The sequence below is a fragment of the Delphinapterus leucas genome, chromosome 15 (assembly GCF_059928025.1).
Source record: "Delphinapterus leucas isolate spDelLeu-1000000601 "Yukka" chromosome 15, BTC_Dleu_Yukka2, whole genome shotgun sequence".
Classification (NCBI taxonomy): Eukaryota; Metazoa; Chordata; class Mammalia; order Artiodactyla; family Monodontidae; genus Delphinapterus; species Delphinapterus leucas.
In genome coordinates, this window is record NC_143143.1 from 8,059,461 (window position 1) to 8,078,003 (window position 18,543).

Consider the following 18,543-nt stretch of genomic DNA (forward strand, 5'->3'; position numbering starts at 1 on the left):
TGTGTGTGTGTTTTAAGGGAGACAATGTGTGTATAAAGATGCTTGTAAACGCATAAAATATTTCTGGAAAGATACTCAAGTGAGTCTTTGCCTCCCGACCAGGCAGCTGAGTGACAGGTGGACGTGGATGTGAAGGAGACCTACTTTTCACTGTATATTTATACTTTTGTTTTTGTCTCTCTTTTCTTTTTTGCAGTTAAATGGGTTTTATTATATTCACACAGTTGTGCAGCCGTCACCACAGTCCAATTCCAGAACATTTTCATCACCTCAAAAAGAAAGCCCATACCCATTAGCTGTCACTCCCCATTCACTCCACCCCCAGCCCCTGGCAACCACTGATTACCATTCTCGACATTTCACGTAAATGAGATCATTCAACATGTGGTCTTTTGTGACTGGATTCTTTCACTTAGCATGTTTTCAAGATTCATCCATGCTGTAGCATGTATCAGTACTTTTATTCCTCTTTATGGCTGAATAATATTCCATTGTGTGGCTGTAACACATTTTATTTATCCATTATCAGTTGATGGCCAGTTGGGCTTTTTCTGTCCTTTGGCTCTTTTGAATAATGCTGCTAAGAACATTCATATACAAGTTTTTTCATAGATACACATTTTCATTTTGGGGGGGTATGTACCTAGGAATGGAATAGGTTTAACGTTTTGAGGAACTGCCAGACTGTTTTCCAGTGTGGGTCATTTTACATTTCCATCAGCAGTGTGTGAGGGTTCCAGTTTCTCTACATCCTCTCTAATGCTTATTAACTGTCTTTTTTATTATAGCCATCCTAGCGGGTGTGCAGTGGTATCTCACGGTGGTTTTAATTTACGTGTCCCTAATGACTAGTGATATTGACTATCTTTTCATGTGCTTATAGGACATTTGTGTATCTTTGGAGAAATATGTATTCAGAACCTTTGCCCATTTTTAAATTCAGCTTGTCTTTTTATTGTTGAGTTGTAAGAAGTCTTTTTGTATTTGGTTACTAATCCCTTACCGGGTGTATGATTTGCAAAAAGTTTCTCCCATTCTGTGGGTTGTCTTTTCATTTTCTTGATAGTGTCCTTTGAAGCACAATAGTTTTAAATTTGGTAAAACCCAATTTATCCATTTTTCACTTGTCGTTTGTGATTTTGGTGTCATAGCTAAGGTCATGAAGATTTACACCTGTGTTTCCCTTTTAGAGTTTTGTAGTTTTAGCTTTTACATTTTGGTCTTTGATTCATCTTGAGTTCATTTTTGTCTACAGTGTGAGATTGGGGTCCAACTTTGTTCTTTTGCACATAGATAACCACATGTCCCACTACCATCTGTTCAAAGACTCTTCTTTCCCCACTGTTCTTTCACCCTTGTCAAAAATCAGTTGGCCATAACGTCAGGGTTTACTTCTTGACTCTCTACTCTATTCCATTGTTCTGTACGTCTGTCCTTAGGCCAGTGCCACACAGTCTTGGTTAATGTAGCTTTGTAGTAAGTTTTGAGATTGGTGTAAGTCTTCCAACTTTGTTTCTCTTTTTCAAGATTGTTTTGGCTTTTCCATATGAACCTTAGGAATGGCTTGTCTTATTCTTCAGTGAAGCCAGCTGGGATTTTGATAGGCATTGCACTGTACCTGTGGACCGATTTGGGACTTTTGCCATCTTAACGATATTAAGCCTTCCAATCCACGAACGTTTCTTAATTTCACTTCCAGCTTGTCTTTGGCTAGTGTATGTAGAAAGACAGTTGGTTTTCGTATATTGATCTTGTCTTGTGCAGCCTTGCTGAACACTATATATGTTTTTATACCTAAACTTTTTTTTTTTTTTTTTACTATATACATATCATCTGTTCACAAAATAGTGTTTTTAAAATCTCGGGTAGGCATTCGTCCTCCGGGAAGCCTCTCCACAGCCCTGCTGCGATTTGCCTATGGGGGGTGGGGGGGGCAGTGTCCTCTGGGGGCAGAAGTGGAGGCTGTGGCCCCAGGGGCTAGGCTAGCACACCTCCTGGCACGGTTTAGCCACTCCTTGAACGATTGTGTCGACAGAGTGAAGGGATGCACAGACTAGTGGGCCACAGTCCTCCTCTGAAGCGCTGTGCTGTTTGCAGAGGTTTTCCTGCTGTGTTAAGCTGTGATCTGCCTTCCTGTAACTTCTACCTGTTGATTCTGGTTTGTGCTCCAGGGGGAGAGAAGCCGGCTAATCCTTCTTCCCCACAACAGCCCTTCAGGTATATGTCGACAGCCAGGATGTCAGACGTACGTGAAAGGACGTGGTAAACTGTGAAGGAAGAATGACATGCTCGCAGCTGTTTTATTGTCTTTACTACTCCCTTGCTGTCGCCTCTGCCACAGGTCTTCTCTGTGGTCCCACGTCCCCACTCACTCTTCGTGGCACTCTCTTCTGGAATTCTCCAGGCTTATTCTCTTAGGAGCTTTGGGGTTGGGGGCATAGTTAAGGAATATGTCGTCAGTTTATATAAGACGTGATTTTGTGTCATTATCCAGGTCTACACTGCACTGGCTTTACAACAAAAACTGTCCTCTGGGCTTTGTGCCCCCTGCGCTGAGCAGTGTAGGGATTTGCAACAAGTCCTGTTCAGTTCTCTGCGATGGGGAGTATCTCCAGCGTGATTCTTCCTCCCTGCACTCTGTGTGCGGGTTGGAAGTCATGAGGGAACATGACCTTGCGAACCAAAGCTGGTGGTGGCAGCCGGGCTCCCACTCCCGTTTCCAATCTCTCTTCTCTACACATCACTCCAGAGGTGGCCAGAGGGCCGGAAGAGGGTCCCCTCCCCTCTGGCGTCCTCTCTCGTCTCCCCATAGAGCACTCACGGCAGTAGCAGGACCGGTACTTGCCAAGCATTAAGCAGATGTGCACTTAGAGGAGAATTACTGGGCTCTCGGCTACTGCGATCCCCTTTCAGAAAATATGTTCCTCTCTTACGTGGCCGGGTTCAGTTAAAATTAGAACTCGGAAGCTGTGGCTGCGTCCGCTTCTGCTTTGGACAGGACCTTGGTCAGCCTCATGCCTTCTGGAATTCCACGTGGCTCTTCACATCATGTCTTGCTCTGGAAGGAATTCTGCAGCCAGACGTAGAGACAAAACTGTCCTCTCTTTTCCCTGCAGCTCTCGCTGCTCCTCACCGGCCCATCGTCCAGCATTGCACATCGATTTGAAAATTCCGTTAATGGTCTGTGTTTATTTCTAAATCATTAGCTTGTAAGTTCCCAGGGTGTAGGCTTACGGATTGTTCCTGAGTGTGCCATTGCTACCGTGGCATCTTAAATGTTGTTTAAGTGTCTCTGTCCTCCAAAACCTTAAGCATTTTGGCTTCCTGCTCAGTTTGAGGGGGGGACGGGCTGTGGTGTAGTGGGAAGAGTGCTGATTTGGATTTATTCAGGAAGGCAAAGATGTTTACTCACCTGCTGCAAGCTCCCGACCATACCAGACACTCACATTTTATTTCACAACTCAGCAATTCACTAAACAGATGAAGAGACAGAGGCATAAATAGTTTAAGTAACCCGCCTCCAGATCCTCCAGTAACCAGTACCAGGGCTGGATTCAAACCCAAGTCTGCGTTCCTTCAAAGCACGCATTCTTTCCCCCGGCTGTGCAGCCCCCAGCCTCAGCGCTGTGCTGGGGTGTCATCATGTGGGGAGGAGGGGTTGCTTGGGGACCTGGTTCTGAGTGACTTGGTCGGTTTCTGCATCTGAGAAGTGGCGCTGCCAGCACAGCGGCCCCATCACCATTGCACAGCACAAGGGTTCTCCCCATCTTGCAGACAAACGGAGGCACCAAGAGGTTGACTTGGGTTGAGGTAGCGTACCTCTGTTAGCGCTGGAGCCGGGGCTCGGCCCTGCCCTTCGGGCGCCGTATCCAGGTCCTGGCCCAGGTGCCTCTGCCCTGCCTGCCACCTGCATGGCAAGGCCAGACGCCGCCCTGAAAGAATGAGCCATTTCCATTTCAAAATATGCTGCACTGGGCAGACTTCAAGACCCGTCATTCTGTTTGGTATCTTTTTGGTGATCCCTGGGCCCTTGCACCAAGTCCACGCCGTTGTCCGTCTGTGCTGCACAGCTGGTATGACAGGGCTCTCTGTGTGTGGCCGGGGCGGTGGGGGGTGGGTGTGTGGCCCAGCTGGGCTGTGCCCGGCGTCCACAGCGCTCCGCTCAGGGTACCCGGTGAACAGCGTCCCTTTCACCACGAGCTGGGTGAGCAACAGGCGTGACCCCCAGACTCAGGCCACCCCCGGGGAGATGCTAGAGTCACCGGCCCGCAAGCAGAGCCTCTGCGTTTACAGCCGCCGCCGCCGCCGCTGCCGCAGGGCTCCGTCCCTCCCAAGAGCTGGGCCCACTTGCAGGCACTCTGCACACGTTTCTTTAACACTTACAAAAAGCCCATGAGGAGGTCTAATTTTCTCCGTTTTAGAGACGACATCCCCTGGCTGGTTCCTCTCCACCCGCAAAGCCCCTACCTGCCCTCCCCTCCACTGACGCCGCCTGCCTAGGGTCCTCTAGTTCTGACAAGGGCAGTTGGCTCCCCTAAACCAGATCAGAGCTGGACTCTCATGACTCCCCTCTTCTTGGACTAAAGTGCGGTGGATAGTAACAGCCTTCTTGAAGCTCTCGATGGTAGGAAACTACCTTCTCCACCCTGAGCTTCCACAGTCATCGATGCTGCAGGAGTCACCAGTGAGTTTCGAGGAATCCCCTGGCCTGGGCAGCCTGGAATCTACCCTCGTTCATTCACAGACACGCCCCCAGGCGGTCTCCTGTGTTAGTCAGGACCTGGGTGCCGGGAGTCAAGAGACGAAGGTGACGCTGGCCTGGCCTGGGACAGACCACAGGGTGGTGGAAAGGAAGCTTCCAGATGGGAGGCATCGTCGCTCGGTGCGGGAAGTGGGCAGAGAGGGATTCACAACAAGCTCGGGTGGCACAAGGGCCAGGCGACCAGCAGTGTCTGGGGAAGTCGGGAGGACCCCCCAGAGGAGGTGTCACGTAGGCCAACCCATGAAGGGAGAACTGGGTCCCCCGTGCCTGGGGTGAAGACCGTTCCAGGTGGAGGACCTGGTGTATGAAGACTGGAGGGTTAAGGAGCAGGGCATTGGCGGGCGGGCGAGGCCTGGTGTGGAGAAGCATGGGCAGTGGTGGGATTTGGTGGGAGGTGAAGTTGGCAACGTAAACAAGGGCCGTGTTGGGAAGGGTTCTGGAAGCTCAGCCCAAGGGGTGTGGATTGTAGTCGGGGAGCCAGGAGAAGCCGTTAGGGCAGGGTGGCTGCGTGTTCCTTCTGAGCTCTGGGACGATGACCCAAGGCCACCGCGGAGGACGCCTCACGCTCCATGGCAAGGAGAGGCCGCCATCGGGGAGATCCTCTGAGTACTGGTCTGCAGTGTCCAAACTGGAAGTCACGGAGTGGGGACTTCAGTTAAGGCTTTCCCTCCATCAAAGGAGGGAAAGAGACTTTAATTCTGAAATTGATTTCTGAGGCCAGGTGAGCAGGACTTCTTGACTGATCAGTGTTCGAGGCTGGAAGAGGAAGATCTACACATCTGTCAGTATTACACTATTTGATCCTTTTCTCAGTTCTAAACAAAACATCTTCCAGTTAAAATTCAGGCTTGTAGGGCTTCCCTGGTGGCGCAGTGGTTGAGAGTCCGCCTGCCGATGCAGGGGACTCAGGTTCGTGCCCCGGTCCGGGAAGATCCCACATGCCGCGGAGCGGCTGGGCCCGTGAGCCATGGCCGCTGAGCCTGCGCGTCCGGAGCCTGTGCTCCGCAGCGGGAGAGGCCACAACAGTGAGAGGCCTGCGTACCGCAAAGAAGAAAAAAAAAATTCAGGCTTGTATTTGATCTCCCCACATTTCCTTCCTCTGCAGAGAACTGGAGACTCCTACTGAAAATTCAAGTAACAAACCCCAGAGCCTCAAACCCATTCATGTTCTGAGTCATAGGTGGGTGGGGGAGTTTCTGCAGGGAATGTCCTTTAAGGCATAGGTAAGCCCCTGAAACGTTGCAGCAACCCTCTGGAAATGCTGTGTAAGAGGCGGTCTTAACAGGCTAATTCTTTTAAAAGTGGTGATTTCTTTCATACCAAAACTAATGCTTTGTGAATTCTCCTTTAACCCCCTGAAATGTTGATGCTTAATTTAGTTGATATTTGTATGCTGTTTCTCCTCCTATATACGGCATGGGTCAGTAATTATCACCAACACTGCAAACCAGCTTGTGACTAGCTCTGCACTGTTGTCACATCTTCTGTCTCATTCGATTCTCTTAGGGTTCCTACAAGGCAGGTATTCTCATCAGTACCTTTTCCTAGACACATAGAAAATGAAATTCATAGAGGCATAGGGTATGTAGCTGGCCCAGTATTTATTCCAAACTGCATGATAGAGCCACGTCTTAAATCCATTGTCCTGATTTTAAATCCTGTGCCCTTTCTCCCTTGATCACATACCATCTTCACCCCTGCCCTGCCCCTGGCAAAGATAAACAGTCAAGCTTCACAGCAGACAAAGAGAAATCCTTTGGCCCTCACGATATTGGTCGTTTATTCCTTATTTTTACTTTGTGCTGTCATCTTAGAGACGTGATCACCTGTTAGGACTTGGCATAGGCCGCTTTGCTGGATCGCTCTGCAGTAACAAGCAACCCTAGATCTCAGCGGCTAATGGCAACAAGAGACGATTTCTCATTCATGCTACATGTGGGCTGTGGGTTGGCGGGATGGCTCTGGAACCATGTGTTGTCTTTACTCAGAGATCCCAGGGGAAGAAGCGGCTTCTCTAAGGTCACGCTATTCTCACGGCAGAGAAAGAGAGCGCACCGGAGCTGAACCACACACACACTCTTAAATCTACGCTCAAAGTGTGTGGCACCACCACTTACATTCCACGTGGTCAAGTCTGCCACCCGTGGGCCGGGAAGCCCCCCATAGGTCACGTGGCAGTGGGCAGAGACGTGCGATGCCCCCACAGGGAGGGTGGACAGTGAGGAGGGCGGTGACTTGCACTGCACACAACGCCCCAAGCCCCACAGCACAGTTCTGCTGGCTCCCAGGTGGTCGGGTGCTCCCTCACCCCTTCTAAATCTCGGGGGTCTTGCAGTCGATTTCCATGAACTTGGCCTCTAACCCTGGTCTCTGACTTTTCATCCTGTTGGAAGCAAATATTGATTGAGATTTGGAATAAGATAACCTTTCTGTAGACCTTTCTCTTGAATTTTCATCCTGATTACAGAAGAACCAAACTCCGCATTATAAAAGTGATGCTGTTGAAAGGGTAACTGTTGGATCCAGGAAACTCACGACAGAAGCACTGGGCCTCTCTCTAGAGTGGGGACACGGAGCTCCCTGCAGGAGGCTGGCCAGGGCTCGCCAGGCATGCGCGGCGGGGAAGGAGGCCTCCCGTGCGCTGGCTTCAGCCAAGCCGCCGTCATCATAGGAGCACGTGAAACACACGCCGAAAATCAAAGAACTCTACGTGTTGAGCATTTTCATAAAGACTTAAAACTACATCCCTTAACCATTCGATCACTTCTGCAGGTAAAACAGTTGACCAATTTAGGTAAATTTTCATTCACACAACAAAGATGCATTAAACACCTACTACGTACTGGTCGTCGGGAGGAAAGCCTAGGGTGGGCTCTCAAGGAATCTAAGATCTCCCAACGGAGCCTTGTCTGCAGTCCTGGACCTTCCGGGCAATCCCATACGGTGACGGGAGTGGCCGGCAGCCCAGAGATGGATCAACTGAGCCTGGAGGATCAGAGGAACATTCCAAGGAGGCGCCTTCCAGGCTGCGGGGAAATCGCTCTCGTGTATTCAGGGAACAGGGAGTAGCCGGGCGTGGCTGAAGTGTGAGGCGTGGCAGGAGGTGAGGTCGATCCCCGGAGCAGAACAGGTTTTACCCAGGGCCTGAGCGCCGTCAGAGCTTCTCCAGATCTGTCCCGGCTCCGCCACCGGCAGCCCCTCTGTCCTTTGCCGCCCTTCACAGTGGCCTTGCGGGTCTGGGGATGGTAGAAAGGATCTCTCCCTCGGGTTATCTTTGCACATTAAGCAGCCAGAATGTTCTAACCTAGGATCCGACTTTCAACCATCTGTGCCTGAGACCTCACCCCAAACCTCTTCTCATTCACAAACCTCTCCCCTCGTGTGAGGGGGTGCCGTGCCGAGTCCTGGCTCCAAGGCGGGCGCAGAGGGCGTGAGGATGAAGATGACCCCGTCTCTCTCCTCCCTCACTGAAGGATAAGGAGGACAGACAGGGCTCTACTTCCCTGCGCCAGGCACTCAGTGCTTCACCTGCCCAGCCCCGGACCGTGCAAGGCCGGCCAGCCTGGCCCCAGGGGAACCCGGCACACGCATCCTGGGGCCAGTGAGACCTGCACTGGCTCTGGAAGCATGGCTAGGCCTTCTAGGGAAGGTCCACCCCAGCAAAGGGGGGGCTGGGAAGGGGAGAGGACAGACCAAAACTCAGAGCCCGAGGCCTGTTCTTGGGCAAGGGCAGAGGCCGTGGGGGTAGTCAAAGAGCGAGCGAGCAGAGAGCCTCAGAATCACCAGAATCAACAAATTCTTCCGGGTTTGGAAACCTTAGAAGGAGGCTCGGGAGACTTCACCAAGGAGCAACTCACCCACGCGTGGAGTTCTCGTCAGCTCTCTTAAGAAACCTCAGTCCAGTTGCCTAATGAGTTAATAAACTCAGCAACCTGGCCTTGTTCTCTCAGGACTGGGTTGAACGTTCTTGCGTCTGTGGAAAGGGGACGGGAAGACGATGCAGATTCATGGTTCCCGTGCTAATTTGCTAGAGCTGCCGTAACCAGGTACCGCACACTGAGCAGCTCAAACGGCAGGTGTTTACTTCTCACAGTCTGGAGACCAGAAGGCCAGGGTCAAGGCGCCGGCAGGGCTGGTTCCTTCTGAGGAGTGTGAGGGGCTTAGAGGCCCCTCCAGGCCCCTCCCCTGGCTTCTGAAGGTTTGCTGGCCATCTCTGGCGTTCCTTGGTTTGTAGGTGCATCACCCCAATCCCCGCCTTCACGTTCACATGGGGTTCTCCTGTGTGTGTGACTGTCTCTCTGTCCAAATTTCCCCTTTTTAGAAGGACAGGTCCTGTTGGATTAGGGCTCCCCTTAAGGACCTCATCTTAACTTGGTCATCTGCCAAGACCCCATTTCCAAATAAAGCCACATTCACAGGTACTGAGGGTTAGGACTTTCAGGGCAGGGGCACAGTGCAATCTGTAATGGTCTCAAGTGTGTTGTGTAGATTGCCGATCCCACGTCCCCCCTCGACAACCCATAAGGGAGAGAGAAGACAGTGTTCAGGATCCTTCCAGATCCCCTCCTCTGCCCACTCTAGAGGCAGCCGCCTTTGTGGGCTCAGAACCCCTAGGAAGCGGGGGGCCCTCCCTAGGCAGATCCGGAGCCGAGCAGAGAACCCTCTGGGTGTTGAGAGGCGCAGAGAGCCACCAGGGCCTCTGTCCTGCTTCCTGGGCAGACTGCTGCCCGTGGCACCTCTCTTAGGAGGTGGCAGAAAGGCCCGGAGCGCAGGGAAAGCTCCGGACGTCTGGAAAGGCAACTCCAAATATCCAGTTTTACTCGCAACATCTATGTAGGTGGTGGTTAGGTACAGCTGAAATAATGCTATTAAGACATTTTCCAAATTTTGTAATAGACATTTGGAAAGACTTTATATGTTCATGAAAGCACAGTACAAAATTTTCCATATGGTTTGATTTCAAATATACACGCAGACATTTGTGACAGCTTTATTGAGATGTAACTCACATACCATGTAATTCACCCATTTGAACTCAGCAGTTCATTGACTTTTACTACAGTCCCGATCAATTGTAGAGCTTTTCATCACCCCAGAAAGAAACCCACACCCCTTAGCCGTCATCCTCCCGGTCCCCAACTCTAGACAACCACTAATCTACTGTCTCTATAGTTTGCCTACACGCCTACATTTCATTCAGAATTAAAGGGAACTACAGACAGAAGCATGACTTCCACTGGTGAATGGCAGGATTATGGTATTAATTTTCTCTTTATTTTTTGATATATTTCTAATTGTACAATGAGCATGAACTGCTAAGAATCAGAGGGGAAAAGAAAAAAACATTTAAAAAATAGAGAGCCATCTTACCGTTTTTAAGTAGTCCTTGTGGATTATTCAGAAAACATGCCTAAATCATAAGCTTATTTTATCGGGGGGTGGGGGGAACGTGGCAGAGTTCTCGGCGACTGACTTCAAGTAGGAATTTTCCAGCACAACTTGGTAGAAGTTGGAAATGCATGCGTTGCCCTTTTTTGCTCTGTATTGGGTTTCCTGAGACCTGCCCTGCTCCCCTTCCCACAGCCTTTGTGTCCCCCTCCACAGGGTCTTCCCATCCTTAATCAGGTGACCTCTCTCAGCCCTTAACAAATTGTTGGTTGGCTCAGGTGAGAGGCCCTGTAATTACGCCACTTCCTTTTGCCTCTTTAGTAACGTTGGAGACAGAGTATAATTCTGTGAGGGGACAGAGGAATGTGTAATTTAGTGTCCTTTTCCTGAGCCAGTGTGAACTCCGTGCATGTAGCATCTTGCATGCTTCAGGGGTAAAAAGTGATCCGTTGTCTCAGCACGCATGTTATGGGAGCAAAATACATACTGAGTCCATCCAACCACAGAAGCCTCTTTGGATGTGTGTCCAGCTTGCTTGGGACGCGTCACCTTTCTTTGACGGAGAGACTTTTCACTGGAGGGAAACCAGCTCAGCTGGGTTTGTTTATGAGACACACTGATCCTGGCCACCGTCACAGGAACTCGCCGTTGCCGAAGGTAGAAACCTGGGCACTGTCCTTAACTCACCTGGACCCTCCATGTCTCACATCAGCTCAGCTGGACCTAATCTCTCTGCCTGGCCTCCTTCCCTCAGTCCCCAGCGCCACTGCCCTGCACATTCTCACCAGGGCAGCGGCAACAACCTAGGAACGGTCACCTCCTTCCTGGCCCCTCCTGTCCTCCTTCCACTCTGACTCAGGCCCAGACGGTGAAGGTCATCCTCCCCCACCTGCACCGACCCCCTCACCTGTCCAGTCTCACACCCATGTATCCATGTCCACCCCCCCTCCCCCGAGCAGCCCCACATTCCCTGGGGTTACAGCCCGATCCACAGTTCTTAATCTGGATTCTATGAACAGAACACATGTGGACACATGAGTGTCCTAAAGTAGAGTGTGTAACCCTGTGTGTGTGTGTTTCTAGGAGAGGGTCCTCAGCTTTCATAAAATTCTTTTTTTTTTTTAATTTATTTTACTTTAATTTTTGGCTGCTTTGGGTCTCCATTGCTGCATGCGGGCTTTCTCTAGTTGCGGTTTGTGGGGGCCACTGTTTGCTGTGGTGCGAGGGCTTCTCCTTGTGGTGGCTTCTCTTGTTGTGGAGCACGGGCTCTAGGCACGCGGGCTTCAGTAGTTGTGCCACGTGGGCTCAGTAGTTGCGGCTTAGTTCCTCCACGGCATGTGGGATCTTCCCGAACCAGGGCTCGAACCCGTGTCCCCTGCACTGGCAGGCGGATTCTTAACCACTGCGCCACGAGGGAAGCCCCGGCTTTCATAAAATTCTTAAAGAGGACCTAAGGACCCCCAGTTTCAGAACTTTGGTGTTTGAATGTGTTCCTCCCCTTTCGTGTCACCTCTTCACCAGGTGAGCTGCTCTTGAGGACTCTGCTCAAATGTCACCTGCTTTCTTGCTTGACGTCCCCTTCTCGGTGTCCCCACGGCTCTGCTTACCGAGCACTTTCCCAGCTGGGATTCCACCAGTCATTCACATAACCTGTTCCCCTACTAGACGCCGAGCCCCTGGGGCTGAGGGCTGTCCCTCTGTGTCCCGCCTCCGGCACAGCGTCTGGCATGTGGTCAGCTCGTAGTCTACACTGGTGGAAGAAGGAAAGAGACCACATTCTCCGTGGAGAGTCTCCACTCTGTCAAGCCATGGGACCGCTCCTGCCTCGCTCCCCCTCACGGGCGGGCCCACGTGGGTTGCCTCCCTCTCGCATGTTTGCAGGCGTTTAAGAGGTTGAAGGCCCAGCCGTCCGGCATTTACTTGAAGCAATCAGACTTCCATTTGATGTGTGATGATTTTGAAATTACCTCTTGACAAATTTTGAGCTCTTTGTTTTTCTTTTGTTTCTCCCATTCCTTTTCAGATTGATGCACTGAGTAAAAGAAGCAAAGAAGCTGAGGCAGCCTTCTTGAATGTCTACAAGAGATTGATTGATGTTCCAGGTAAGCCCAGCGCTTGTAGCCCACCTGTGGGCATTGTGTCTGGTGAGTCAGTGGGCTTCTGGCTGATTCTTCTCAGCCTCCCTAAGGCAACTTCCCCAGGAAACTGGGGAGTTCTGGGAATATGAATTCTCCAAAACCCAGACTTGGGATGAGTATGGAAATCAGATGCGTATTTGCTGAAGTAATAGAGTTGCCTCCAGTGGATGCCTTTGGAACTGCAGAAACTCAGACCTGCGGGGCTACCTTTAGCTTTGGTTTAAAATGCTGCACGTTTCACAGAGAAGAAGGAGAACCCGTGTGTGCGCTATGCAGACGGCCTGGATAGTCACGATTCTGGGCTTCCCAATCCCACGTTCAGGAACGGCCCTGATAGGGCACCTGGAATGCCTGGCTCCCCTCCCAGGTCATCCAGGGAATCAGTGGCCTCTGGCCAAGTCTTTCACTTAATATCCAAGGGCAAGCGGTAGCCCATCTAACTGCGGCATACGTGGGTTGTTTTTTCTTTTGAAGGAACTAAAGAGTTAAAATTTTAATAATGCTTGCTACGCATTCAGAGAGATAATGGCTCCCCATTCCTTATTCTAGAAAAGTGAGGCGGAATTTAGAGCACCCACTGGTCCCATCGATCCTCTGTTCTCGGTGGTCCACTCACCTAATCCGGGGGAGGTGATGGACACGATCACATGGGTCCCAACTCAGTCCTGAAAAGACTCAGATCTGAAAATTAGCCACCTGAATGTCATCCTGTGCTGACCAAGGAAACCCAGTTACCACCACCCTCCCCTCCCCACCCATTAGAGCTGCGCATTCGCCCTCATTAGGAATCCTCTGTGCGTCACTGATATTACTAGAACTGCTTTAACAAAGCAAAGCAGAAACAAGTCTCCTTTGTTTCTGTATTGTATTCTAATTCAGGTCCACTGAGGGCTTTGCTGTCCCCTCTGGGAGCCGGGGTTAACAGAGGCCACACGAAGCTACGGACAGCAGAAAGTACCTTAGACACTTCGGACAAGGGGGTAGGGAGATCCAGATTCTCCCGCCAGGGCCTTGTTGTGAGGTCTTGGTCACATCCCTTTTCCCTCTCTGAACCTCAGTTTTCTCGTCTGTAAAACGGAATAAGGTAGGGGAACAGCCTAGTGATGGAGAGGGTTTGTCTTTGTTCTAACCTTTTGCTGTCTTATGAGCTTACCCTGCTCTTAGTTCCAAATTCTAGCCCTTTGATTTTCTGCAGGACTTTGTAGCCACCTAGGGGTTTCCTGAATACTCTGGCTGAGGCTCATGTGGAGGCTCCTTCACAATAAATGGACCATTCAGGGCTCTCTTTCTCAGGCATTGGCAGTTTGGTGGACCCACTTGCATTTTCTTGTGCAAGTGCTAGTTTTGTGTTGGTGACTTAGTTGAAAGGCGCCTGGTTTATTTTGCCTTTGCCCGAGACCCAGAGAGCCTGCAGCTACTGTTTTCTAAATAACCTACACTCTTTTTAAAAGTCTGATTTGTCTCTGGGTTTTCCCTTAGTGAGGTTTCTCCACTGGGAAGCCACTTGAACGACTCGTTGGGTTTCTTCTTCTGCAGTTATTTTCCATCTTGACTTCTTACAGACAAAAACGAGACCACTTTTCTCATCAACACTCGTCTTTGCCTGAGCAGTCCTTATTCATATACATACATAATTTTTATGGAACTCTGATCATAACATGACTATATCGTTATAGTCTGCTTTTTTCACTTAATGTTATCCCATCAGCATTTTCCTTATATTGGTGATATTCTTTGTAATTATCATTTTTGGCTGGCAGTTTTAATTTCAGGTGGTGGGGGCGAATAATGTTTGACGTTGTCTGTAATGATGAGTTAATCAGAGTACATTTGCACACCACGTAGATCACTTTTACCCGCCTCCCAGGTATTTCTCTTACAAACACTGTGGTCTGACACATCTAACAGCTACTTGAAAAGCAGGAATGGAGCTTGGAGCCCTCAACCTGTGTTTTGGAGTCCGCTTATCGCTCAGATGAAGTAATCGTGTGGCTGAGGCTTACAGGAAGGGCTTGGTCAATAGCAGTGCATTTACTGACGGTCAGCCACACAGCTGGGGAGACTCGGGGGGCCTTAACTGTCTGTGTGCTCCAGGCTTCAATCCAGCTGAATCCAGAAATGTAGGTGGGGTGTGTCAAGTTCTGGTTTCAAGAAATAGCAGCTTATGCTATCTCAGGAAAATAGAGGAAGCTCTTGGAAATAATGGGAAGGGTATTTTGGCCATGTGGCCCAGCTCCAGGAGCCCGGGAGGAGGTGACCGGTCAGCCCTAGCACATCACCACCACCCCTGCCACAGTTTTGGACATTTTATTTACCTGTGTGTTTTCTTGTTCCTTATCTGCTGGTCCTACCAGAATGAAAGCTGTCTGAGGACAGTTTTGCTTGATTGCTCTGTGCCTATAGCACCTGGGGTAGGGCCTGGCACAGCACAGCTGTTGACGTGTGACATGAGGCTGTTGACCCAGAGCCACCCAGGGTCCTTGGCAGCGGAATGCACCAGGGGTCACGCTGGTGGCTCTTGGAGCTTTGTTTCAGTTCGGTTCTCGCCCCTGAGTGTCAGCCTGTATATCCTCCTGGACATCCCCGCTGGGCTGACTGAGGGGCACCTGAAACAGCCCAGTGTGTCCAGACGAAACAGTCTCCTTCTCTTGGCGAGCGACACCACCTGCCACCCAGCTGCTCACGCCAGAGCACTGGGTCAACAAGCCCTGGCCGTCCTACCCCCAGAAGGTCCTCGATTCCATCCACTTCTCTCCATCCCAACCTCCGCCCTCCACTCTGCGGTTCAGGCCACCTCTCCCGTGTCCACAGTGTGGCGATGCCAGGCTTCCCGCCGGCGGGAATGGGTCCTTCTCCTCGCCGTGGGCAGGCCCAGCCCATTCTGAGCTGATCTCTTCCAGCTCCTCCAGATTGACTTGTTGAGACGCTGCTTCTTGACCTCCCAGGTCTGGCCTAGGTGTGCCCTTCGCGCACACACACACACACACACACACACACACACACACACCCCGCTCCCCACACCCTGTGTCTGTTTACCTCTGTTATAACTACAGTAAGTCCCCTACATACGAACGAGTTCTGTTCTGAGAGCACATTCATAAGTCCAGTTTGTTCATAAGTCCAGCGAAGTTGGCCTGGGTACCCAACTAACACGATCGGCTATATAGTACTGTACTGTAATCGGTTTATAATACTTTTCCCACAAATAATACATAAAAAACAAACACAAAAAATAAAAGAAACCATTTTTAATCTTACAGTACCTTGAAAAGTACACAAGTACAGTGCAACAGCTGGCACACAGGGGCACGTTCGCATCTTTGAACGTTCACAACTCGAAGGCTCGTAGGTAGGGGACTCACCGTACTTGCTCCTCAGCCCTTTTCCTTCCTGGCTGGGCGGACACTGGTGCAGCGTGGTCTTGTCCCTGGTTATGTGCCTGGTCTCTACCCCGGCGCCTGTCACATAGCAGAAACTCGAAAAATATTTGTCGAATGGATGACTAAACTAATGGATCCAATTATTTCTTCATGATCTTCCTGAGATTTATCGGTATCGTACCGTTAATTGTTCGCATTGAACCCTATCCTGAGATTGACAGCTTGCCGTTGGGGAAGAGCCCTCTGGCGCACCTAACCACCTAAGTTACGAGAGAACCAAGTGTATCTTTCCTGGAGGTGGAGCAGTTTACTAGCTCTCTGAACTCTCCCTTCGCCTTGCTGTCACTCTGTAAAGATTTGCCTGCCTGCAGGGACATTTATATGACGCTTAGCATTCGGGGTTCATCAGACCAGCATGTGCGCTTCAGAGGCCTTGGGTTTTGGTGGTCAGTACTGACGTCCAGAATCTGTGTTGGGTTGAGTAGCTGTCCGGCTGGCATCCCGGGCTTTACACACCCAGCCCTGAGCATGGAGCAGGGGGCCCCCCTCCACCCCAGCCCTTTCCTTCCCCCGGTGGTACGACTCCATTGTTCAAGGCAAAAGAAGCAGTGGGGTCACCCGGCTCCTTCCTCTTCTCATCTTCCACGTCTAAAAATCCCAAGTAGTGTTATTTCTCCTTCCAAAAGCCCCTTCAGATTAAAGACACTGAGTAGACATTGAAAGACCTAGTTGTCCTGATGCATCCTCTGAACAGTTGCCATAGTTAAGACCCCACGTTTACCTCTTTCTCACTTGTCAGCAGATGCTCCTCATTCCCTCGTCAGTTCTGAGGGTATTTTAAGATGCTTTTTATCAGAAATATCCTGCCGCTCCTTCCCCGCTGCTGTGACCCTCGGCTCTGCGGGCCTACCGGCCAGCACTGGACACACTGTCCCCCCCCCCCCCGCCCCCGCTGTGTCTCAGGAAACCTGCTGAGTGCTGGGGATGGAGCCGGGAGCAGATCCACTGAGAGCTTCCTGTTCTCGTGGGCTCGAGAGTCTGGTGGGAATGTGGGCATCCAAAAGTCTTCACACACGGACTTCCCTGGCGGTCCAGTGGTTAAGACTTTGTGCTTCCAATGCAGGGGGCACGGGTTCCATCCCTGGTCGGGGAACTAAGATTCCCACAGGCCGCGCAGCACAATTTGGCAAAAAACAGCCCTATACTTTCTGCTCTTTAAAATACCAGCCAGGGACTTCCCTGGTGACGCAGTGGTTAAGAATCCGCCTGCCAGTGCAGGGGACACGGGTTCGAGCCCTGGTCCAGGAAGATTCCACATGCTGCGAAGCAACTAAGCCTGTGCGCCACAACTACTGAGCCCGTGCGCCACAACTACTGAGCCTGCGCTCTAGAGCCTGTGAGCCACAACTACTGAGCCCGTGTGCCACAACTACTGAAGCCCACGCACCTAGAGCCCGTGCTCTGCAACAAGCGAAGCCACTGCAATAAGCCCGCACACCTCAACGAACGGCACCCCCCACTCGCCGCAACTAGAGAAGGCCCCGCGCGCAGCAACAAAGACCCAGTGCAACCAAAAATAAATGATAAGTTAATTAATTTTTTTTTAAAAAGTCATCCTGACTGCAGTTTGGAAACAGATCGGAAAGGGGTCCAAGGTGATGTGGGGTGGGAGAGATGAGGTCGCCTGGTTTCAGCTGGTGGGGGTGAAGTTGGAGAGGAACAGACGCTTGAGGAAGGCGACTTGGATGACTCTAACCCAGGACCCAGTTAACGCAACAGTACTTCCTCCATCTTTGGTAGCAGTATTGTTTACATGGTTCCATCTGGTTTACAAAATTAAAAGGAAGGCCAATAAAAAGTTTGCCAAATTAGCCTCCGGTCCCTAATTCGATTATCATCCCTCGTTGTTCTAGTTGAAAGTGTTCTTTGCCTTTATTGTCGACATCATGGCAGTAGGAAAGTAGTTCTACAGTTCGATTCATAAAGTTTTACATCATTAACCCAGATGGCTTCATCTGTGATTCTTATCACAGATTTTATATCGTAATTTATATGATCAACATAGCGATACCTTACACTTGCAAATATTTACATTTTTTTTATTTTAATAACCTCTGATAGAGATTTATATGAACTAATTTGCTAATGGCTACTCACATGAGGAAAAGCATCATAGGCATCTGCTAACAGCGTGACTTGGTTGAGGACACCTGGGCGAGGCCCCCTGGGACGGGGAGCCCTCTGCGACGGACTCCCTAACCGGGAGACCAGCGTCCTTCTGCATTGGAATCTGTATCTGTGGGTGAGAGCAGAGGTCAGTGGCTGTTAGCCACAGTGACCCCCGGCTGTGCAAGAGACAGTTCAAGGTGTGCTGTTCAGAAATCATACTCACACATTCCCTCGGCCAGCACTTCCGGTGCCAGGCCCGGCACTGTGCACCCAAGATGCAAATGCGGCCGAGGCGTGGCCCCTGCCCTCCCTCATGTGGCTCCTGCTTGGGGGTGGGTGGGAGACTGTACAGCACCTTTGAGAGAATATCCCATAATTAAACAGGTGGAATAGGCAGCCTTCTTCCCTTACTGTAATGGAAGGAGAAATAGGTGTCTCGGGTCTTAAAGCGTGACCCTCTCGGATAGCTGGGAAAATTCTGGAATGACCTCCTCTTAAAGGCCCTTGCATAACTGGAATTTCACTGTGTTCTGAGCAGAATTACCAAGGTATGTGTAATCTGCGAGGAATTCACCTCGCGTGGGTGACCTGCTCTTGCTTCTTGATACTTTTCCGATTTTTTACAATGAGCATGTCTTTATCTCTACAATCGGGGGGTGCGGGGAAGCAGAAATTTGTAAAATATTCAACTTGCAATCTCAGTTTC

The 18,543-nt window shown here is 50.5% G+C and overlaps 1 protein-coding gene across 12 annotated transcripts in view; it reads left to right on the top strand.

The window, feature by feature from the left end:
- The window catches only part of CUX1 (cut like homeobox 1), a 383,965-nt gene that overhangs the window by 199,523 nt on the left and 165,899 nt on the right, over positions 1–18,543 (top strand). For all 12 annotated transcript variants that reach the window (XM_089895747.1, XM_022587992.3, XM_022587997.3 and 9 more), the window contains one exon: positions 12,174–12,252. In XM_089895747.1, the coding sequence (XP_089751873.1) occupies positions 12,174–12,252 (79 nt within the window). The remainder of the gene's footprint in view (positions 1–12,173; positions 12,253–18,543) is intronic.